The sequence below is a fragment of the Pipistrellus hanaki genome (assembly GCF_964339955.1).
Source record: "Pipistrellus hanaki genome assembly, chromosome: 1".
In the NCBI taxonomy this organism is placed as follows: domain Eukaryota; kingdom Metazoa; phylum Chordata; class Mammalia; order Chiroptera; family Vespertilionidae; genus Pipistrellus; species Pipistrellus hanaki.
Window position 1 is genome coordinate 106646836 of NC_140503.1, and position 23821 is coordinate 106670656.

The 23821-nt window shown below is 49.9% G+C and overlaps 1 protein-coding gene across 10 annotated transcripts in view; it reads left to right on the forward strand.

Moving 5' to 3' along the window:
• The window catches only part of TLE3 (TLE family member 3, transcriptional corepressor), a 44857-nt gene that overhangs the window by 11378 nt on the left and 9658 nt on the right, over positions 1–23821 (forward strand). For 4 of the 10 annotated variants that reach the window (XM_084879224.1, XM_084879227.1, XM_084879228.1 and 1 more), the window contains exons 5-10: positions 7281–7343; positions 8862–8966; positions 17587–17791; positions 19304–19320; positions 22773–22892; positions 23694–23744. In XM_084879224.1, the coding sequence (XP_084735350.1) occupies positions 7281–7343; positions 8862–8966; positions 17587–17791; positions 19304–19320; positions 22773–22892; positions 23694–23744 (561 nt within the window). The remainder of the gene's footprint in view (positions 1–7280; positions 7344–8861; positions 8967–17586; positions 17792–19303; positions 19321–22772; positions 22893–23693; positions 23745–23821) is intronic. The other 6 variants (XM_084879231.1, XM_084879229.1, XM_084879230.1 and 3 more) reach the window with 2 other exon arrangements.

Sequence of the window (23821 nt, forward strand, 5' to 3'; positions counted from 1 at the left end):
CCTTGTTTGGGGTGAGATGACCCTCTGACCCTTTAAGGAACAGACATACATGCTCTTTGGTTGTGAACTTGGTGGTAGGTGGATAAAATGGGGCTCTGTTTCTGCCCACAGTCTCCCCTCCCCCTACACTTCATTTCTCCTTCCCTGCCACCCAGGTTTCCTAGAGAGCCCCTGTTTTTTTTGGTGTTTTTTTTTTTTTTTTTTTTTTTTTAAGTATTGGCCAGTGCTGCATTTGTAGTACTGCCCTCATGGGGAGACCCCCCAAAATTTAAGGAGCTGCCTCTGCAAGGGTAATGTGACTTACAGCCTGTTGAGGGGCAAGGGAGATTTTCATAATGTTCCCTGGGGGATTAGGTGAGGGTTTGCCATGGAAGCCCCAAGGGAGGAATTGAGAATTTTTCCTGCTTGTGGCGAGTTGGCCAATGGAATCTGAGGAGGTGGGGGAGGCTGCAGGAAGTTTTCTGAGGGGAGGGATGGAGTGGGGAGTGGCAGTGCCTAGGATGAATGGACAGTGTTGGGGGGAAGGTGTAATCTGAAAAGTCTTTCCTGGTTCTGTCCACATAAGCAAGCTCTTTGAGGGCCATCCCCTGGAGTGGGGGAGGCAAGCAGAGCTTTTAATGTGTTTGGGAACCAAGTAATTAAAGTGAACAAATATTTAAAGATCATTGGATCCTGTTAGCAGGAAGCCTGTAGATGGAAACCCAGAGCCTGAGAAATGAAAGTCTTAGAGTTTTAGAGCTGGGCTTGGCTGTCATCTAGGCCCAGGTCTCTCCCAGGGAGAGGTGTCTAACCATGCTCCTGAGGATGGGGCACTCACTTGTGCACAACACTTAATTCATTTTTGAGATTATATTATTGGAACCAAATCTGCCTCCTTCATGAAACGGAAACTTAGGCCCAAGTGCAGGACATATCTGCTGGAATGCAAGATTTTGCATTGTCAATTCTTCCAAGGTCAGTGGCCTAGAATCTTCGTGTATCCTCACCATCCCCCGCTTCCTCAGTCAGCCTTACTATTTCCAGTTCCCTTATCCCCTGGACTCTTGGCAGAAAATATCTGAGATTTCTGGTAGGGTGAGGAAGAGAAGGCACATGCCTTTCAGGGAAGCATGTGAAGGTTAGGTCACAAACTCAGCACCCCAGACTCCCTTGCCTTTCTAGCTGGGTCAGGGTGAATGTTTAGTGTCCTCCAGCCATCCTTACCCTGTGTGAAAGACCTGGAGTCTGGTGCCCCCAGTGTTCCACTTCCTCCTGTGGGAGACAGATCCTCGGGGTCACACCAGGCCTGGGCCTTTTCTTGTACCAAGCCCTCCCAGCATAAAGAATTCAGCAGGCTTCTTTGGAAGCATAAATATTTAATGGTGTTGTAGTTATATATAATTTGATCAATATGTCAGTGCTAAAAGGGCCGTTAAGGAGGCTCACCTGTCACTGAGTGATCTGTGATGTAAACCTCCTCAGCCCCTTCAGGAACAGGGGTCATTATCTCCCTTGGCTGCTAAGTGGATCATTTATTTGCTCTCTTCTTAAAGGCACTGTGGTGCTGTTTTCCCCTAGGGCCTGTGGCAGGGATGGATGGGGCCTGGGAATGCCATGCCAACTTTTGCTGGAGGTCTCACCCCTTTCTGTCCTTGGACTTCCGTCCCATCAGCAATAAAATACCCACTTGCTTTATTCAGCTTGGTCTGAGGAGAAACTGCCTGGCAAGAAATATCATCTTGTAGTCCAATAATTGAGGGCCTATAAATTTAGAAATGCAACAGGGTACTTTAAAGTTGTTCTGGACTCTTCTAATATTTTATTGCTGGGTGATTGTGGCAACCAGCTGCTGGAGCCTCCTTTCTTTTATACAATCTCCCCCCTCCACCCCCATACCCCTCCCTACCCCCCAAGTCCTCCCTGTGCCCCTGTGATTTTAACTCACGGTGGAGCAGACTCACTTTGAGCAACCCAGGACTTGAGTCAGAGAACCAGGTTAAAGCTGATTCAAATTAATCCCAGTGTGGACCGAGTCCCCACCTCAGACACAGATGCTCAAGAAGAGTGGCCTGAGGCCCAGCCAGTGGGCATGTCTTTCCAGAGGACACATGGCATGTCAGACCCAGAGCTGAGTTGAAAACCACCATTTCCACATGGCTTGGGAGGGTAACTCATGCTTCACATAGGCATCTTTTTCTTCATACACATCCACAGATGGGTTCTGCATTGTCCCAGGAAGGAACCTTTGTTGCAGAAGTGGACCAGGAGCCCCTTGGCTGTCTCACAGGCATGGAAATTGCTGTTACTTCCCACTAAATGATACACCTTGTATAGGTCTTGCCTGGCGGTCTTGCCTGGCTGTCTTCAGCCCATAACCAGTTTATTCTTGTGAAGCAGAGAACCCATACCGTGGCTTGACAGGGAGAGATTTAGGACATCAGTGCTCTGGCAGTTGGGTGCAGTTTCGCTGATGGTCACATTTGAATGGTTCCTGCTATGAAGACTGGTTCTTGGGACTGAGCCCCAGCCTAGCCCACCACCTAGCAACCACCTACCTCTCCAGGTGGCTTTCCTTCAAACTCTTGCCATGCACTATCTTATTGAGTTTTATGGAAAAAGTGACATGTCACAGAGCAGTTCAAGAATGTTTAGTATTCTAATCTCTTAAGTGATGGCTCCTGGATCTTATAAGTTATCCAGTTCATCCTCCATTTTACAGACAACAGCATTGAAGCACAGTGGAGGGAAGTGATTTGCCCAAAGCCACACAGCTAGATGGAGGCAGAGCCGGGAATGGAAGCCAGGTCATTTCTGTGTGCCCTTGTCATAACATGCTCTTTAAAGTGGTAGGTTGCTCCCTCTCCTTGTTTTTATTTATCTGAGGTTAAAAAGAAGGGTGCATTCTCAAGAGCTGACTGGTACAACTGCCTGGCAGTTTAAAACGAAATAGTGGAGAGACCATCTGATGGAAGTGCCTGTCAGCTGTGCCTTGAGCAGTCAGCTAAATTAAAAAAAAATAAAATAAAATAAAGGCCAAAGCCTGGCTCGGTGCTGAGGCCAGGGGTAACAGGCTGCTGGGGGTGAGGACCATCAGCAGATTCCATCTTCTTAATTTAGTGTTCTAAGGCCCAGGGGTGGTGAACAGCAGCAAAGTAGATGCTAGTGTATTGGGAGAGAAATATACTTTAGAATGCTCAAGTACCCTCAGTTTACAGCAAGATGCTTAGAGGTCCTGCTTTAATGAGGAGATGATGGGGCAAATGGGAGCTCCTAAAGCACATTGAGCAGATTGCTCATTGGGAAATTACACTTGCCCCCCACTATCTTGTTTCCTATTTATTTGACTAATAATCTCGACAGAGACACAGGGCAGATGTTATTCCAAGTGCCCAGTTGGGAGCTCAGATCCAGAACTTCTCAGGATCTCCGTGCACGTTTCTCTGAAGTGCCTTGTCTAGTAGATTAGTTCCTTCCAAGCAGCACTGTTTTCTACCAGAAAAGCCGCCTTCTTTGAACCATACTTGAAAAGAAATTTTCAAAGCAGCATCAGGCTCCCCACACACCCTTTCCAAAGGAAGCAGTCTTTCTGCCGTAGGCACCTCTCCTCCACTTCCCATCTGAGACTGACTCGAAGGCGGTGGTTTGGTGGGACTGAGATGGAGGGAAGGATGGAGGGCGGTGGCCTGAGTGATAACTGCCCTGAGCTGCCAAAAGGAATTTCCCAGCGATGGTCTCCTTCCAGTTTGTGGCTGGTGACTATCCCAATAGTTAAAATCACACATCTTGTTTTTGTTTTCTTCCTTCTTGGAACTGTTGTTTGAGTTGGATAAAATGCTATTTTAACAGCTGCTCTCATCAGAAATGTTGTCAATTATTAACTCTGATGGTAGTTTTTCTTTCAAAAATACTTCTCTAAGCTCTCTCGAAATGTGGAAATTTGGTTTCTTGGTAGGAAGTCATTTAGTGAAGTTGCTTAATTGCTGAGCATCAGTTTCCCCATCTGAAAAATGGAGATTTTAATAAGTGCCTTCCTGTTAGGGTGATTGTGAGTTCACACACATAAAATGCTTGGAAGAGCTGCAGCTGTGGATGTCAGTTGTTGTTTATCTTGTTGTTAAGAGTGGTCCTTTCTGGCCCAGTTTCTATTTCCAGGACTTGTCCTCTTGCTATCATATCACCACCCTCACTAAGGGAAAAAAAAAATCATTATGAAAAAAATCACGTAGTGGATAGTTTTCTTGTTCATTCTTTGACTCGCCAGAGTACCCCACTCTGTGTTTGGTGGCATGTGTGCAGAAGGGTAAGGCTCAACCCCTCCGTCCACTCTTTGGGGAGACTGGAAGGGGAATGCTGCTGCAGCAGGTGATGCACAGGCACAGCCAGAAGGGCCAGGAGGGATGCAGTTTTTATACTTTCTATCCCCAGTTCTCCCCAACCCAAACAAATCCCGGACCGGGAACAGGGCGCTGTGGTTTATCATAAAGCCCTCGGGGTGGAAGATCATCCTCCTCTGCCTGCCCAGCCCAGTACAGTCTTGTCTCATGGGGCACCAAAGTTCTAACTGCACAACTGAGGCCTCTGTATTGAGGTCAAGCCCAGGAGGGAGCCTGGGTGCCAAACCCGGGCCTCCAGAACATTCCGTGTCTGTGGGCTGTTCCGAGGGCCCTGTTTGTGATGTTGGAACACAGGTGAAGGAGGCAGAAACCGCTTTCAGGGGGGTGGAACTCTGAGAGGGAACTTGCTCTGATGACAGTGTGGTCACCTGGCAGCCTGGTGCCAAGCCTTGAAGTGGGCACAGCTACATGAAATCCTGGAAGCTCCCTTTTCCTCATAACGAGAAGACGCTGGTTCCAACCAGGCCTGGGGAGAAGATCCCAGGCCGGGGAAGCCTGTAGCTGCTTGTTAGCTGATGAGCGCAGGGAAGGGGAAGTTCAGCTACTTTTTCCTGTAACTACCGAGACCCTGACACTTTGCCTATCTGCTAGAGGAAGTAGCAATAGCTGGGAACCCTTTCATAACCACCTACCCCAGAGATAGTGAGAGCTGTAGTTGCTGAGTAGGCCAGAGTGACCCGGAAGTTCAGAGCCTACTGCTGGCCTGCTGGCTGTGGGGAGGGGCCACAGCCAGGACCCACCAAGGCTGCTGTGGTTGGTGTGACTCTCAAAGGGCTTGGCTGCTGCCTACCCCACCTCCCAGTAATATGTCAACACTTCATCCACCCGGTCCCTCCCACAGATGCTGTCTACACTGGGTCAGGCCCAGGCCAGTGGTGAGGGGGACACTCTACGCTACTGAAAAATAAATACAGGGAAGCTAGTGAGATTCATGACAATTGAGTGACCTTGTTGCTCTATGCGGCTTTGGACAGGGATGCAGGCTGGCTGATTGTTTCTAGAACTCCTGCCATATACAGCCCTGACTTTTCAAACTTCATTCTCCTTCCCCACTATCAGTTGATTTGGGGGAGGAAAAAATGAACAGAAATGAGAAAAAAACCCTATTTTGGAGTCGACTCTTCCCACTTACCTAGATTAGTAATTTATACAATATAGAATCAGGGGCATAGAAAAAGAGTGGACTGACAATCCTCGGGAGGAGGGGGTGTGGGAGTGCGGGAAGAGACTGGACAAAAGTCGTACACCTATTGATGAGGACGAGGGTGTGGGGGGTAAGGGCAGAGGGTGGGGTGGGAACCGGGTGGAGGGGAGCTATAGGGTGGGGGGGAGAGTAACAATTTTAATCTGAACAATAAAGATTTATTAAAAAAGATAATTTATACAATAATTACTTAGTAATCTTTCCAGGTTCCTTACACTATGAGAGACAGGTATCTACTAGGTGGAGGCTAGGGATGCTACTAAAAACCCTACAATGCACAGAAAACTACAATGACAGCCCCAAATGTCAGTAGCACTGAGGTTGAGGAGCCCTGGTGTAAAAATGTCCTTGTTGGTGTGCCTCAAATGTGCAGATGTGGCTACGGGTTCTTGATACTCCCTCATCACCCTGGAAGTTTGGAAGTAGGGATCATTATTGACACTCAGTTGCTCTGGGATACAAGGGACAGCCCTTCATAATAAAGAACTGTTCCACCCCAGATGCCCATAGTGCCAAACCCTGACCCTGCTCTTGAGCATTGGAGTGTCCAGGAGACAGGAGCAGTCTCTGGCCCCATCCAGGAGGCACTGATGGATGTGCTGGCTCCCTGTTTGGAGCCTGCCACTGTGGCCAGCAGCTCCAGGACACAAGGCTGGAAAAGCCTGTCAGTTCCTAATGGATGGCTGGCTCCTCACAAACCACAGGTGTCCTCCTCAGTGTCTGGGTTGGGGTATTTGCCCCAGGAATTCTCCAGAGGGCCAGGGTCTGTTTGTAAGCCAGCAAGCAGCATTGCTTTTAAGTGCACAAGGATTTCTCATCCAGAATCATTTGACATGCAGATGATGGCAGATTTTTAAAGGCTGTTGTCATGGTTTTGTCTCTGGAAGATTGCTGTGTGCTGATGAGAGCTCTGAAGCTAGTACTGGGGCCTCAGCTTCAGTGGCCTTAGGATTTAGAAGGAGAGAAGAGAAGCAATTGTGAGACTTGTCTGTTATTAGCACTAGGCCTTCCCGGTCTGGCCTCAGTTAACCATTTAGCACCACTCTCTTTTAACCTCTTTCTATCTGGCATTCATATAGCACATGGGTGGCAAAACCAGTTGGTGTTTTTCTAAATGTAGTGTTTTCTGGAGTGTTAGGAGGTGGGGTAGGGAATCGATAAGCCTTTCTATGATCAACTTCAATGAAGCCTTAGGGATCTAAAGAGTTCCCTCCTGAGCAGCTTCTAGGAAAGGAGATACTTTACCATAAAAAAATACAGTGTTAACGGTGAGATTTTAGGCAGGCAGCACATATATGGGAGAGGCAGCAGTGAAAAGTGGGGGTGCAGGAGACCCTGTAAGCCACACATCACCTTGCATGAAACTGGTGTGTGTGTGTGTGTGTGTGTGGGGGGGGGGGTCATTCTTGTTTTGTGTTGCTCTGTTTTTCATTAGAGCTTTCATCCAGAGGAGACAAACTATATTCTGACCCAGACAGCTGGACCACCTCTGACAGAGAATTGGAGATCCCCAGAATATAGGCAGAGTGGGTGGGGAGTTGGAAGATTTCTTCATGCTGTGATTTAGCCAAGAGGCTCCTGAGGGTGGAGAAGATGAGCCAGTGGGAGGGTCTGTGGTTTGGGGGAGTTTGCACCTCCACTTGTCTGACATTTTGGTGGTGATTTATTTGCCTGAACTTCATGAGGTCTCTTTTCTTTTGCAGACAGAGATTGCGAAGAGACTGAACACAATTTTAGCACAGATCATGCCTTTCCTGTCACAAGAGGTAAGACTTTTGTTGTGTCCTTTTTTTACCAAAGCAGCCATTTGCTGACGAGGTCCCACCAGAGCTCTAGCCCCTGTTCGTTCATAGGACTGAAATTAAAGTTCACAACCTGGGGTTTACAGAGCCTTCTCCAGCCAGTTCGGGGGCTGGGAGCCACGTCAGAGGAACAATGTGCTCATTTTTCTGGTAGGACTAATTCTCTGCCACTATCTGAGACCAGAGAGGAGGGTTCTGGCCTGCCAATGGGATAGCAGTGGGCAGCAGCTGCCTCCGTGCCCCCATGCTGTATCCAGTTGAACTCTGCTTCCCTGTATTTCAAATTCCACACCTAGAGACATCTAGGAACAAGGACACTTAGCCAGTCAGTGTCAAGACCTAGCCCCTGTGAGGGGAGCCAGTACCCACAGGACCCCACCCTTCAGAACAGTGCCCTTGCCAAAGGCACGCCTGGTTGGTCACATCACCTTCTGAGCCACTTTGCAGGGGGGGGGCCCTCCTGAGGAGGGGGCTGAGCTGGTGGAAGCGTCTCCCGGGAGGCTCTTTGGTACAGGGTGGACAGATGGGCTGCCTGCGAGGCCCATTTCCATCTGGCAGAGCTTACTCCAGCTGGGGCAGGCTCTGCCCGCCATGGCCCTCCTGGGCCCTTCTCAGCTCACTCCTGGAGCCCTGTGTCAAAAATGATTGACTTCTTGTAAGAACATTTATAGCCGTGTCCTAGAGTTTGCCGCCTGGTGGGGGAGACAGCTGCATATGAAGCTGGTGCTACCTCAAGGCTGAAGGAAATGAATACACCGAAAAATGGTTTTTAAAAAAGACTCTTTTTTAAGCAGTTTAGGTTCATAGCAGAACTGAGTGGAAAGTACAGAGATTTCCCAAAGCTGCCCCCACCAGAATGGTGTGTTTGTTGCAGCTGTTGAACATAACATGGACATGTCTTCATCACTCAAAGTCGACTCATCGCTTACTTTCGGGTTCATTATGTTGCTTTTCTTTCTCTTTCTCTGTAGACATATGTTTTTGTTTTCTCTCTATTTAGATAGGTACAGATTTGATTGAATTTAGATACACATATATTTCTTCTGAATCCTTTGAGTGTAAACTGCAGGCATCCCGACAGCTCACCACTCTCTGCTCCCACTGCATCTCCTAACAACATGAACAGGCTCCTGTGTGACTCCAATACTGTTACTGCTTTAGAATATTAATAATCATTCAGTAATGTCTTCCGATGCCCTGCTCATAGTCTTATGCATGGAAAAACTTTTTGTATGTCTGTTGGAGTGGGGCTGTTGACTAAAACCCATCTTTTGGTTCATTTATATTTTAATTTAAAACAATTTATATAAAGTTTTTATTACAAAAGTAATACATGCTCATTGAAAAGGATTTAAAGTAGAAAGTGAAAATGCCCTGTCCACGACCCGCCTGTGTCCGCTGCCAGTGTCGTGGACCTCCTCTGCCTCTGCGGCGTGGTGGCCTGTCCCAAGCCGCCCTGGTAACCCCTTCCGTTCCCTCCAGCACCAGCAGCAGGTGGCGCAGGCTGTGGAACGTGCCAAGCAGGTCACCATGACGGAGCTGAATGCCATCATCGGGGTACGTGGACTCCCCAATCTGCCTCTCACTGTGTGTATAGCCCTTTTATTCCTCTCATTTATCATAACCAGAGATCGATTTTGATCTCAGGTGGCCTCAAAGAATGGCAGCCCCAGGACTCCATTTCCTGAAGCATTTCATAGGCTTGGGTCCATTTGGGGCTCTCTCCCTGTGGGATCCCTCATTGTTCCCCCAGTCCCTGAATTAAAGACGTCTCAAATCAACCTCTAAACTCATCATCCCTGTCCTCCCTCAACTTTTGGTGTCCCCACTATTGAGGGGGATGAGCTCTGAGATCACCTTTAAGACCAGGCTGACTGATGGGGTCTCCAACCTTTTCCTCATGCCTTCTAAGGGCCTGACTGCTCTGTTCCCCATCCCTGGCAAAGGTCTGCCTTTCTTTAGCCATCTGGGATCAGAACTATCTCTGCTGTGCTGTTGATGTGAAGCGTGCTATGGAATTTGGGGTTGGGCCCTGCTGTCCCATGCACTCAGCTGCCTGGCTGAATTTTCCTCAGGTGCCCTTGTGAATACACAGGTCATCCTGACCCTCTAGGTCACATATGTCAAACACAAGGCCCGCGGGCCAAATCCAGCCCGCCAGGCCTTGCAATGTGGCCCGCACCGCGCTGTCATCACTGCACTCCGCTGTCAGTTTATGACATTGTCAGTTTAGGACTGTTCAGTAAACCATTCGGCCCGCGATTTAGGCTGGATTTTAGATTTTGGCCCCTTCTCTGATTGAGTTCGACACCCCTACTCTAGGTCAAGGGAACAGGGAAACATATTCCAGAGCTCCTTCTGAACCTACTTCTGGTTTGATCCCTCAGTGAAAGGAGGAAGCTAGATCTTTCCCCAGCCCCTACTTGGTTTGCATCTTTAGTTCTTGGTTGCAAATATAATAGCTTCTTTCTCTTGATTGGTACTTTGGTTGAGGCTAAGGATGTTTCAGGTAAACATCTGAGGAAAAAAAACAAAAACACCTTTTCAGTGTGACTTTGGACATGGTTCTTACCCTTGGGGTGTACCTGTTCACCTTTTGTCCCTAAAGTGATAAAATGCAGGGGGTGGGTGAGAGCACTGCTTCTCATCCACAGACACCTGGGTCAGCATCCCCAAGGGGGCTTTGGGAGAATGTAGATTCCAGGTAATTCTCCAGAGAGTCTTTTCCATAGATCTGGGATTACTCTGAAGGATAGTCAGGGGTGGGAAACAGTGGACTGGTTGGCCAGGGGGCTGTCAGCCATTCTGGGGTCCTGGTTGGTTTTCATCCTTATTTTTTTCTTAACTGAGGTCATTATTGCAACGTGGAACTGCAGGCCCCAGAGTTCTCTGTGTGGTGGGGTAGATGGTGACTCTTTGCTTTTCACTTTGGGGCAGAAACCTGGAAACTTGTGCTCTAGTTCTGGATCTTTCCGTGTGACCTTGGGCAGGCTCATTTCTTCTTCTAGCCTCAGTTTCTGCATCTGTAAAAGGAGGGTGTGGGCCAGCTCATTTCTCTGGGCCAGAAATACCTGGCGGCGGCGGTCTGAGTGACAGATGCTGATGGGTCCCAACCCTCCCTCATGCCATTGGGATCCACTATGGTTATGTGGTCTGCACTCCCGGTGTGAGCTCCTTGGCAGCTCCTAATGCTGCTGGGGAAGGACATGAACTGTTAGACCGGGTCCTGGAAGCACTGCGGGAGGAGCAGACCCTTATCTGTTATGTGCAAGGAGCATGGGGGAGTTTGGAAAGGGGACTGTGAGCAAGCAGTGTTTTTAACCATTGAATTTGGGGGGCGGCACTCCCAGGGGGGGACATCATAATACCAAAGTTTGACGTCTCTTTAGGATCATCTAACCCAGGGTTGGGACCCGGTGCTTTGTGGAGGTTCTGTCCTGTGCATTGGAGGGTGCTCAGCAGTCTGGCCTCTACTTACTGGGTGCCAGTAGCAGCCCCCCACATTGTGACATCCTGCACTATCTCTAGACATTGCCCAGTGTCTGGGAGGGGCAGAACAGCTCCTGCTGGAGAACCACTGCTCTATCCAGCCAATGCCCTTGTTTTTCAGAGAGAAGTGATTTAGGGACGGTCACATACTGTTCAGGAGCAAAGCCAGGCAGAGGCCCAGAGGCCAATTCCCAGCCCAGGGCTCAGCCCTCAGTCCTATGCCTCAGTGACCAGTTCCATCTTGTGGCTCAGCTGACAGTGGTAGAAGGGGGATCACGGGTGGCAAGCACATTGTGAGTTCTGTCCTGGAATTTCTCCTCTTCCAGCTCCTCATCTCCTTCCACTTTTCAGGATGAGCCCTCCCTTCCCTACAGTGGCCAGGGTAGGGTCCCCTTTTCCCCTGTTTCCCCCTGTGGAATTAAAATCCTCTTGTGAAAATAATTTTTTTTTAACTTCTAAAAAAGAGTGAAATTGGGGTAGAAGTGGGGCTTGGATTAGCTCCACTTCCTTTAAGTAGTATTTAGGAAGCTACAAGTTAGGTCAAAGCAGCTCCCGGCAGATATTGGAATTCAATTAAAGCCAACGAGTGGGGCCTGTGACCCCCATTTTCAAGGTAATTGCTTCTGCAGCTCTGAGTGAATGCAGCCGTCGCCCTGTCATTAAGCAGGCAGCCATACAATCGCTGTACCTGACAGAGCCTCACAAGACAGGAATTATGGACAGCTGAGGCCGGCTGCACTGGGTGCCAGACTTGTCTTCAAGTCAACGAAGAGATGGCTCACCTCCTCAGCAGGGAGAGGGGAGGTGAGCTTGGAGCTAACTAAGCTGACTTCAGAAAGTGAGGCGGAGAAGGATGGCACGGGGCAGGGGGCCAGGAGGGCCGAGGCTGGTGGCAGGAGGGTAGATGTCTTGTCCCCAGCCGTAAAGGACAGTGAAGAGAAGGCCCGAAGAGGCTCTTAGATTAGCCTCTCTAGAGAGGGAAGTGGCTCAGCACCCTGGTCTGGGAATTAGGAGAGCTTTGAGCAAGTTGCTTCATCCTCCAGGCCTCAGTTACCCCATTTGGGAAAAGATGGAGAACTAGGCAAGTTTCATCTGATGTGCCTCCTGCTTCAGTCGGTTGTTTAGGGCTCTCTTGGGCACAGAGTTAAAGGATTCTGGGGCCATGTCTTGGCTCAGCTCAGAGAGAGGTGAGAGATAAATTAGGTATGTCTGGCTTGGGCATGCCTGTAGCTAGTGGAATACTTGCGTGGATTGAGATACCTCTGGGGCAGGAGCGGGGAATGTCAGCCTGCAGACTGTAAAAGACCTGCGAAAACATTTGATCTGGCCCTGCCAAGGCATTAGGGGTGAGTTAATTAAATGTTTGACTAAATATAGCAGGCTAATTTCTAAGTTGCTAATTTTGTATGGCTTATGAATGATATTATAAATATCCAAATGGCCCTTGGCAGAAAAAAGGTCCCCCACCCCTGCTCTAGGGTCTCCCTTTCCTGGTGAGAAGGGCCAGGATCCAGCATTAGGTTAGTGTGAGAGGAGAGGAGATGGGGGCTGGTCAGGGAGCTCATGCTCTCTGGCCCAGCCCACCTACTCCCCTGTGGGGCCACAGGGAACTTGAGTCCATCTAGGGAAGACGGGCTGGAAGATGTCCCTGTTAGTCAGGGCCTGGCAGGACCCAGTTACTACAGACCCCCTACTGTTACATGCACTTTACTAAAGTGGGGGGTGAGGAGGAGAAAAAGTGAGTTTGTATCTATTTTGTCACAAACTAGAGTGGTGAAGCCATACCTAAGGTTCTTGAATTCACTCCAGGATGTTCTTGAGCTGGATTCAATTGATTGAATTTTTTAAGATATATTTTTCTTGATTTCAGAGAGGAAGGGAGAAAGAGATAGGAACATCAACAATAAGAGATAATCATTGATTGGCTGCCTCCTGCATGCCCCCTTCTGAGGATGGAGCCCACAACCTGGGCATGTGCCCTGACTTGGAATTGAACTATGACCTCATGGTTCATAGGTCAACGCTCAACCCCTGAGCCACACCAGCTGGGCAGTTGATTGAATTTTACATGAGGAAGAAGGATGGTGAGAAAGTAGGCCTTAGAATACATCGTTTCTTTCCTCCAGGAGGCCATCGTGGAGACAAGTAATGCTGGGTTGAGTCCTGGCTCTGGCTGTTTCTGGCAGAGTCCCTTAGCCTCGCCGACCCTGACCCCATCTCTGAACTGGGGACCAGCGACGGGTCCACCAGCCAGGAGAAGCAAAGGAACGAGTGGAGGCTTGGGGCTGCTTTCCTCTCCTTGAAGGGCAGGATGTGTTCTTTTATGCAGTCAGGGCTCTTGCTTGCTTTGGTGGGCATCCTCAGTGGGTCATGGCTCTGGAAGCACTTAGAGAACACAGAACTTCACTAAGTTTAGCCCAAATCATGAACCTGAGGAGTGAAGCATTAAATGAGCTTGCAAAAACATAGAGCATGATACACATAATCCAATTACATATGCTCTACGAACAGTCTTCCCAGTGGCCTCGCTTGTAAGTGGCCATACCTCCTGAGCCCAGGACACAGGCACTTGGCACATGTGTGGAGGATAGGGACACAAAAGCCCTACAGGACACCTTCTTGGACATGCTTGTGTTGTGGTATGAAATGGTAAAGGGGCAGAAGGAGCATTCGCGGGTGGGCTTGGTCCAGTTTCCTAGGCCCTTTTCTGGGGTTTGAGGTGGAGCTGGAGTCGGGAGTCATGGATGGAGAAATCCTGGAGTTAGAAGAAATAGTAACTGGAGTCAGGCTGCTGAAGAGTGGTCAGCTCAGGGCCTTCCTTAGACGATGGACTTGATTTCTTCTTCCCCAATTGAAAATATGGCTATCCTCTCACTCACATGGTACTGTGTTTAGCACATTGTCCTCTGACGTTGGGGATGTCACAGGGGGTAGAAATGCAGTCTGAGTAGGGCTGTGCCCTGCCTGCCTGCCTGCCTGCCTGCCTGCAGAGGGGCCGGGCTGTGAATGGGGTGGTGAGATGCACGGATCATCCGATCATTGTGGATTGCCAGCTGGCTCCCCCTGCCCCACTAGGGAGAAAATTTTGTTTCACTGTCTGTTGTAACGAAGACTGTTGTTAGCAGAGCTGTGCCCAACCAGTGCTTGGCATCTGCTCCCATGCTAGTGGCTTCACCACTCTAGTTTGTGACAGAGGGAAGCCTCAGGGGCTAGCTCTTCTGTTCCTGTTTCCTGGAGCCTGTCAGGCCACTCTTGACTGCCTTCAAATCACTCAGAGGAGACCTGGCTGTGTAGGCAGTGCTCCCATACTTGAAGATGAGGAGTAAATGGCACCATGGAAGTTTCCTTTCCTCCTTTGTAAAGGAGACACTTGTGCTTGACATGCTAACGGCAAAAACCACCCCTCAGTCTTGGAAGCGCGACAGTTTTGCAAGCCTCTGCTTTTCAAGTTTCTGATGGTGGTTCACTGGTTCATGTTACAGGGAAGGAAGCAGGAAGCCACACTGATGCTTCTTGTCCCAAATAACAATTGGAGCTGCATCTAAGTGGGCCTTGGAGAGGAGGCACGGATGTGGGAAGTGGATGGTCACTCTTGGACAGAACCACTGGGCTGTCTTACTCTATGTTTACCTTTTCCTGGCAAGCATGCCAGGCACCACATTTGAGGTGCTGGGATGGATAAAACAAGGTCTCTGTTTTTCTGGAAGCCACAGAAAGTCACATATAAAGATGAAAGAAATAGTTATATTTGTAGTCCAGTCATAGATTTTGCTAATGTTAATTGAGCACCTCCTTTGCCTTGTCATGTAGTAAAGCATGTGATCCTTGCATAATCTGAAGAAATGGGTTGCATTCTGATTCCCATTTTGCGGATGAGGAAATTGAGTCAGAGAGGTCCACTGACTCATCTAGGTCTCAGCTGGTGAAGGAGATCTGCCTGTCCACCTTAGTCTGCCTGATTTCAAGTCTGAGCTGCTAGAACTCTTAGAAGGGAGAAGCTGACCAGGAGGACGGGAGCTTCTAGAGGAAAAGGCATTTGAAAGATGAGCCTAGAAGGTTGGGTCAGAGGGCAGACCTTACCTCATCAGGGTGTTTCCATGGGTACGAATCTTCAGTAAGCTCTTTCTGTAGACACAGAATTGCGAGTGGAGGAGTTAGCCTTGTTCCCAGGCAGCAGAGCTACTTCTTTGAAGCCACTCTCCCTTCCTCTTTCCCTTCTCCCTCCAGCAATCTTATTGGCCATGCACAGAAAGGAGTAGGTTAAATACCTCCATTTTTGCTCTCTGGAATTTTACTGAATAGTAAACCCTAGTAGTATTGGAGGGCCTACCAGCAACTGTTCTAAAACCACAGGGCCCCCAGCAGAGACTCATTTTAAAACTGGGCATCTAGATAAAATTGAGTGGTCCAGCCCTGGCCAATTTTGCTTAGTGGTTAGCCTATGGAAGGTTGAGGGTTCAATCTCCGGCCCCCAGTCAGGGTGAATGTGGGAGGCAACTAATCAATTTGTCTCTCAATGGAAAAAATATACTCAGGTGAGGTTAAAAAAAAAAAAAAAAAAAAAAGTCAAATGGTTCAACCACAGGGAATACTATACAACCATTAAAAAGGAAATGTTAATTTGTTTGTAACCCCCTAAATTAAAATTCAATTGTATAGCAATAAAGTTAACAAGAGCCCATTTGTATAGAAACACATTTGAAATTTATGGATTTCCATAAAGGAAAATCTAGACAAATGAACAGTTGATTTTCTAGGGAATGGGATTGAAGGGTAAGATTTTTAGAAAAAAATGTAAATCTCTACTTATTTGTGATATTTTCTGACATTGAGCATGTATTACTTTTGTAATATAAAAATTATATTTTTTTTTACAAAGAAAAGGTGGGGGAACTCTACCATCAAGTCCCAGAAAGCTGAGTTCAGCTGGTGGGTTGGGTCTCTGCACTGGGTTCCGTAACCCCAGCTCCTCGGTACTTGCACTTACTTCCTGCTTGAGCATCTTGGGCTCAGTACCCAACAGCAGCTTCTGTAAACTGCCCAGCAACAGATGTCCCAGGTCTTAGCTGCAAGTCCCAGCCTTTCTCCCAGAGATGAGAAATGAGCCCTCTGGGCCAGGAGTGAGATAGTAGCTGTGGTTGCCATTAACCTTGGGGTGGACCAGGTTGGCAGTTTACAGCTTAGCTGTGGGAGAGCGGGGTCGGTAACTTTTGACCTCAAATACTGCCTCTTGGAGCCTCACCTTTAATCAGAACTGTGGGCCTTCACTGTGTTTGCCATGGGTCAGCAGTGGCCCCAAAGCCACAGTTAACATGCAAGCTTATCAGACTTTTGCTCTTTGTCCCCCCACAGTCCCAAAGAACTCTTCTTGCTTTGGGGTCCTCCTTAGTAATATTCTCTGGATGAGGTTGGTGGTTGATAGATTTGAGCCTAGATCCCACTTACTAGAGATGCGACTTTTCTAGTTATTTATTCTTCTGCAAAAATGGGCACAACCCCTCCTTTGCCAGGTGATTGGAAGGGTCAGAGATAATATTTGGAAATGCCCAGGCATTCATTAATGTTGGTTCCCTCCTCTTGTGCTATTTGAGAAGAAAGATGTATGTACAGGGGGTACCAGCACATCCAAGGCCCCAGCTTAGGAATGTTAAGGTAAAGGGCATTTTGTCCTGTCTGCTGGGAGAGACCTAAGGCTGCCCTAAACCAACCCCTTGGGTGCTGGAGAGGGAGAGGGAAAGAGAGGACCCTGAGGCTAGGCTGGGAAGGGGTATGGTGTCTGGAGCAGGGACCCAAACTCCTTAGCTAGGGACTGTTATTGTTGCTGTTGTTGATAATGCTGAGTTAATCAGGTCAAGGTTTTAGAACAGAGGGGAGACATTGCAAGCCCTCTGGTGAATGTTAGCTACTGTTCTGAGATCACTTAATGAGTAACACACCTGAGGTCACACGGTAATAAGTGCCAGAGCTGGGGTTTGCATCCTGCATTGTTTCTAAAGATTCCATTGTTTTCTTTGTTGTTTATTGATTTGAGAGAGAGAGACATAGATTTATTGCTCCACTTATTTTTGCATTCCTTGGTTAATTCTTGTATGTGTCCTAACTGGGGACCAAACCCACAACCTTGGCATATCGGGTCTGCTCTAATCTCTGAGTTGCCCAGTTAGGGAAGACTCCACAATTCTTATTACCCTCTTCTTCACTCTGATGTCCAGTGACATTAGCTCTCATTTCACAGGCCACCGCCTTCTCTTGATCTTGGACTTGGCTGCTGGAGCCGGCCCTCGCTCAAAGGCAGGCCTGGAGCGCGTCTGTGTTAGGGAGCCTTCCTTGCCATAGGGGCTCGGGGTGGGGATGCTGGCTGCTAATGTTGAAGGCATGTAAGCGTGAGCAAACATGAACTACCAGGAGCTTAGAAATGGATCTCTACTGAGAGGGATCCCTGATGACTGGTTTTTAAATGCATGCCTTATTTATCTTAGACTTTTAAACATGGGGAAGTTCTATCCTGAATTGGGTGGGGGGCAGGTGGAGTGTTTGAAGACATAAATATTGTATCTAAATTGCAGTCCATTAACAGATTCCTTTAGCAATACAGCATGTGGACTGAGCTGGGGACAAAGGTTTTGAGGGACTTTTCCCCCTACTGCCACATGAAGGAAGCCTGTGGCTTCCCCTGCCCTTGTCTGCTCAGCTGTGCTCACCACCAACTTCATTGCAGCAACAACAGCTCCAGGCGCAGCACCTCTCCCATGCCACGCATGGCCCCCCGGTCCAGTTGCCACCCCACCCATCAGGCCTCCAGCCTCCAGGGATCCCCCCGGTGACAGGGAGCAGCTCTGGGCTACTGGCACTTGGAGCCCTGGGCAGCCAGGCCCACATGACAGTGAAGGACGAGAAGAACCACCATGAGCTGGATCACAGAGGTGCGGCCTAGATCTGGGGCTGGGGGCAGAGGGCAGGGCTGGGTTGGGCTGGGCTGGGGCAGAGGTCCGGTAGACCCCACTGTAAGTGGACACAGCAAATGCTGTCACCCTAGAATCAGGAGTTAGCAAAAGGTTTAGAGCTGTTTCTTAAATTCCTGGTGGATGGGAACAAGAGCCCCATCATCCATGCCAGTCCCCCCAATCCCCGATGTTCACTAAATTCTCTGCCTTGGAAGACACCTTCTCCATTCATCCTAGAGTACCCTCCCCTTCCATCGTCCTTGACACCATGCCTAGCCTTAAGGGCCGGCCTCAGTCCCACACCTTCAGGCTGGGTTCTTTTTCAAATTCACATAAGAGTTTAAAAAGGAGAGTCCCAAGAACTGAACCTTTGTTACTGTCCACTTGTATCCTACCCCTGGAAGGTATTTTTTCTTCAGAGAGTATCAGTCCTCTGAGGGCAAGGTATTGAAATTAATGTGGCTCACTCACGCAGGTGCCTTGCAAATAGCGCACAGTCAGCACTCACATAAAGACTTTTGAGTTGTCTGACTGTAGGCAGAGGTAGCTACCACACTACTGCAGGGAGGTGCTTGGGAAGACTTGCAATGAGGACCTGCCCCCACCCTTCCCTGGGTCTTTACCATCAGGATCCAGGAAGCTGCATGGAGTAGGCCTCAGGAGGACTCAGTTTGAATGGGAAAGGAAGGGGCCCAGCCTCCAGGAAGACCCTTTTCAAAACCTGCCACCTTGTGTGCTCTGCCCTTAGGTGGTTTTTCGAGATATAATTGACATATAACATCGTGTAAATTCAAAAATATTCAGCGGGATGATTTCATTTGCTCTTAGATATTTGCCAAGGCACACGGCTGCACCTTCTGAGCCCTTGGGCACCACATTCTTGGGCGCTAGGGGCCTGGAGTGTCGTCATCCTGCCCCGGCTGGGGCCCCATGTGGCACCAGGCTGTGGGAGCCAGAGGCTTACATCCCTGCCCTGCAGTAGGATGGTACTCTGCAGAGGAAGAGAGCCTTCCCACAGCAGGCAGGCCAGTTAGGGGGCTAGTGCCCGACTGATTCAATAATCAGAGGCTTCCGCTTTCAGAAGCTTCTGGCAAAGAGACGGAGAATGGTGTTAATTAAACACCATCACCATTCTCACAATTAAAAAAAAAATGTTTTCAATCCAGGTCCTATGGATAGTTTCCATGGCATGATCTTTCCCAAGCTTATGGCTTAAAAATTGCTGACTAGTAGCGATGGTGTCCTCCTTGGCATGTCTGGGAGAGCCGGGTCACGAAGGCCGCCACACCCAGGGGCTGGTGGCGGGGGGGAAGTGTTAGAATCGGGCCAATTAATTTCCAAATTGAGAAACGTCCCTAAAGCCCTGCCTTGGCTGACCCACAGTACAGCCAGGCCTGCTGCTTGCTTGGAAATGTTGGGACTGACTGTTTTTCTTTCTTTTTTGTTTTGGGGCCCTGACCCTCCTCCTGTCCTGGCCTTCGGTCCCCAAAGAGAGAGAATCCAGTGCGGTAAGTATCAGCACTCGAGCCAATTGGGTGTGTTTGGGGGGTGGGAGGAGGGCACCAGGTGCTTTTCTGGTGGGGGTGAGTATTGTCAGGAGATGGGAATTGTCTGTTGAGAATGACCTTCAGTTGGGGAAGCCTTCATCTCCAGGCTTTTGGTCCATCATTTGTCAAATAAAGAGCTATGTCTAAAGGAGCTCTAACTCCCTTTACAGGAGAAGTGGTTGATCAGAGAGGTCTGCTGGCCGGCCCTTGGGCCTCCCAGGGGGCCTGTGGAGTCTCTGGGCTGAACCAGGGCTTAGGACCTAGGTGTCCCATGTCCTGGGTGGGGTGCTTCCCCACGCCCTGGGCGGCTGCCCCCAAATGATCCTGCCCCCTCATTTTCTGATGTTTCTCTCTGTTCTGGGTTTAAGGAAGTGCTAGGAAGTGAGCATGAAGGCCAGGCTGCCTGCGCATCTGCCAGCTCTGAGATTTGTTGTAAATCTTTCTGATCACACTGAGGCTCAGAGATTCTGTTTCAAGTGAATAAGCCTTCTGAATAAGCACAGTGGAGTCTGGATAAAAAATCCTCCGGCGATTAGCACAGGCATTTTGTTCCTCATCACTGTCCTTGTATCTGGGCCATCTAATCTACAGGGATGGCTTTGGTCATTACCTTGTGTTAAGTAGGACTTGGAAGGTCAGGCAGTTAACTAACCACCCCTTCACAGCCACTGCCCAGGCTGAGTGTGAGCCCTCTGAGCAGCAGTGCTCGTGTCCCCTTTGGACTGGCCCACGTGCTCAGAAATCCAGATCCACGTGGGGGCCCTGGAGGGATTCTGTACATAAGAAAGGAATAACTAAAGTTGAAAATGCATTTTGTTGGCTTTAGTGTTGGTTCTTAGAAGGTGGCGTTTGGGAGAGGTGGCTTGCTTCCATAGGAGAAGGCTGAGACTGGATCCCTTCAGGCTTAGGTCTGGTCTTGCTTCATGGGACACTGGATGACTTTCTTGGCCTCTCCCCGACTCGGTTTCTTTATCTCTAACATGGGCATCTTCCTGCCCAGCCAGCCTCAGCTTGGTTAGGAAGACCCCACCGCTCAGAACAGAACCCAGGGCCCCTGACCTGACCCGCTAATGGACCTGTTGCAGAACAAAACAGGTCATTGAAGCCCAAAACCCTCCCTGTCTTCGCATCGCCCTCATCCTCATTGCTATTTGCTCTTGGCTTTGTGCCCCAGTTTATGAAAGCTATCTGCTACAAGAAACCCCCAGGGAACCCTCACGAGCTAAGCTCTTCACTCCATGTCACTCTCCCATATCCATGCACATCAGATTTACAGAGCAGGGTGGCAGGCTCGGGCCCCTGGAGAGTCCAGTGGGAATGAGTCAAGATGCCATCTGGGGGTGGGATGGGCAGCTTGGGAGAGGCAGCAGGGCTGTGCTTGTGGGGATGGTGTCGGAGGGGGTGTAGACTGAAGCAATCAGCCCTTCGGAAACCAGGTTGTCAACAGATTTGGCCCACGGCCGGAAGGACAAGGCTGTGTCGGGGTGGGAGGGGGATGGCTGGACGGGCTGGAAGCTGTCCCAGAGGGGTTAGTCTAGAGTCCAATTAGAGGTAGCTTCATTCATATTTCCTTGCCTAGCTGAAGCAATAAAAAAATACTTAGTTTTTTGGCCGCCTGCCAGCCAGAGGCGGGCTGGATCGATGCCGCTAAATGCCTGACATGACTCTCCGGTAGCAGCAGGGTTTTCAGCCTGACTGCATGAGAAGAAAGAGCTCGCTGTGCTCTGAGCTGCGCTCTGGGGCGCAAAGAGAAACATGAGCTGCCACATGCCCCCTCCTCCCTGCCCGCCAGCGAGGACAGGGCCTGGAAGCATTTCTGCTTAGCATGGGGCGGCCACAGTTGGAGGAAGGGAAGTGAAATGATGGTGATTTTTCTGCCAAGCTTGCAGCAGCTAATTGAATTGCGGCTATATGCACATCGACGTCACTCGCAGGGCTGTGGGGAAGATTGAACTGCAGTTCCATTATAACTTCCATTTTTTCCTTCTAGACTTGATAAATGCCATTTTAATTTGCTTCAGGCAGAAACTTGGCAGGGAAGGGATGCCCAGAAACTGGCTTAGCAAAGGAAATTAAGTTTGCAGCTGGTTTCCACACTGTTCCCCCAAACGCCAGCACTAACCCCCAGGAAAGTTGGAAAATGGAGGTGTGGGCTCTCCCACCTGCCCTTTGATGCCCTCTGTGTACAGATGCCCCTCTGCATCCCCACATGTCCTCGTCACACACCTCTGTACTGCATGGCGATGTTGATGGCTTGGCCTTTCCCTTCTCTCTAGTTGGACTGGAAGCTCCTGAAAGGCAGCTTCTAACTCCGTCCTGGGCACCTCCCTATCCCTTGCATGGTGGGTACTCAGAACAGGGGTGGGTAATGAGAAAGTGAGGGAAGGTTAGGGATTTGGCTTTTAGACCAGGGTAAACACAACCATCCCCCCAAGGGAGACATTGGTTCTGACTTTATTCTCTGGGCACAGAGGTTTGCTACCAGGCACCCCTGCCCATGTCCCAGCCTGGTGCTGACAGCCACATGGTGCTGTTCCTGCTGCCAACACCACGGGGGCCCACAGGTCCTCCTCTGCGGGTGGCGCTCTCACTTTCAGGACGACATTGTTTCCAGGCTGCCTGCAAGGTGCCGCTGCCTCAGCTGTAGGCTCATCTTTGCCATCCATCCCCAGGCCTCGAGTTCCAAAGTGGTCTTGTCCCTGCTTGCTTCATACTTGAAGGGAGAATGCATTAGGTCCAGGCTGGAGGAACTTGGCCTTCTTCACTTTGCCTCCTGTCAGCGGGCCTTGGGCACATTCCCCACTTCTTTCCCTTTGTGTAAGGAACAGGGAGGACTGCTGCCTTCCTTGTGCTCTTTTCCCATCTTTCAGAGGGAAGACAACGCTGCCTTTCTGTTTCTTTGTTATCCTGGCATTTCTCTAAAGCTGCACCTCCACTTAGAAAGCATGTTGGCAGCAGTCATTCCTGTCGGGTCAGCAGATGAAGATTTGCACATGGTTCCAGTTTGTCGGCTCAGATCCATCTTTCAGGACTCGGTGCAAACTGTCTTTATTCCTTCTTGGAACAAATACGTGTGACAGGCATGAGATGGGGTGAAGGAGGCAGGTGGGACTGCCACCCTGAAGGAGCGTGCAGTGTCATAGGCCAGAGGGCATACGGCTCATTGCCAGGTTAATTACTCAGTAGCAGAGGCTCTGCAACAAAAGCAAACTGTGATGCTCCCAGAGCCTCTCTCAGCGGGACCTAGTCTGTGGAGTCTGGAAGGCTTTCCTGCTGAGGGGCTGATGCAGGGAGGCAGGCTCGGGCCCCTAGACCTGCAGGACACGAAGGATGCTCTCACTGCCCTGACTTAGTGCACTCAGCTCTGACTCTGTGCATGAAATGATCACGCTGAACTGCCTTCTTGCTTCCAGAACAACTCGGTGTCACCCTCGGAAAGCCTGCGGGCCAGTGAGAAGCACCGGGGCTCTGCAGACTACAGTATGGAAGCCAAGAAGCGGAAGGCCGAGGAAAAGGACAGCCTGAGCCGATACGTATGTCTGAGGGTGTGGTGGGCACTGCTGGGCTTTTTGGTGGGCAGGCCAGGGTGTGGGAGAACCCACAGGACCTGTCGTGGGTGAGTCAGAAAGACGTAAGTGGGGCCAGGGGCAGGAGAGGGTCCCACAAGGAAAGGTGGTGGCCTGGGGAAGGTGGGCGGAGGGTGGCGGGGTCTGGGGAGAACTGAGAGCATCTCTCAGGGACAGGCCAACAACCCCGGCTGCCATCGTGGCCCTCCTGGCATGCACATTTGTGTTGCCCCACAGTTTGACCCTACAGCCTGGTTGTGGTATCTGCTGTGCAGACTGTGCAGTGTGCAGGGGTGAGAGCTGGCACAGAGAGAAGGACGATGCTATGCTGGGACCTGGTGGTCTTGCACCAAGCCTTGTTCAGCCTTCTGGCTGCTCTGTGGCTTTGGACACGTTGCACAGCCGAAGCCTCAGCTGCATTTCTGGGCGCTGTGGCTCCTTGTCCCTCCCGCATAGAATGTGGAAATGGTGAAGTGAGACCAGTTCACTTCCTTGTGAATGATGGCAGATATAAACCCACTGGAAAGTAGTGTCAAGGGGCTTAGAAATATAATGGGCCAGCTATCGGTGTGGTTGCCAGTGGGTGTGGGAGCAGAGTGACCCAGGGCTGGGGGCCTGGCTAGGACACCGTGAGAAGGAGGGCCGCCTTTGGTGAATTTCGGGTTGGCCTGGGTTCAGATTCGGCTGGTGGAAGCAGGGTGGGAATGGTGCATGCTCAGTGTGGGGTGGGGAGGGCATGGCCTCTTACTGGCTCTGTCTTGGTTGCAGGACAGTGATGGGGACAAGAGTGATGATCTAGTGGTGGATGTTTCCAATGAGGTAAGGGCAGGCCCAGACTGCAGGGCAGCTATCGGCTTGGGGTGTGAGAGTGTTCCTGCCTGGTGGGTGCTCTGGGT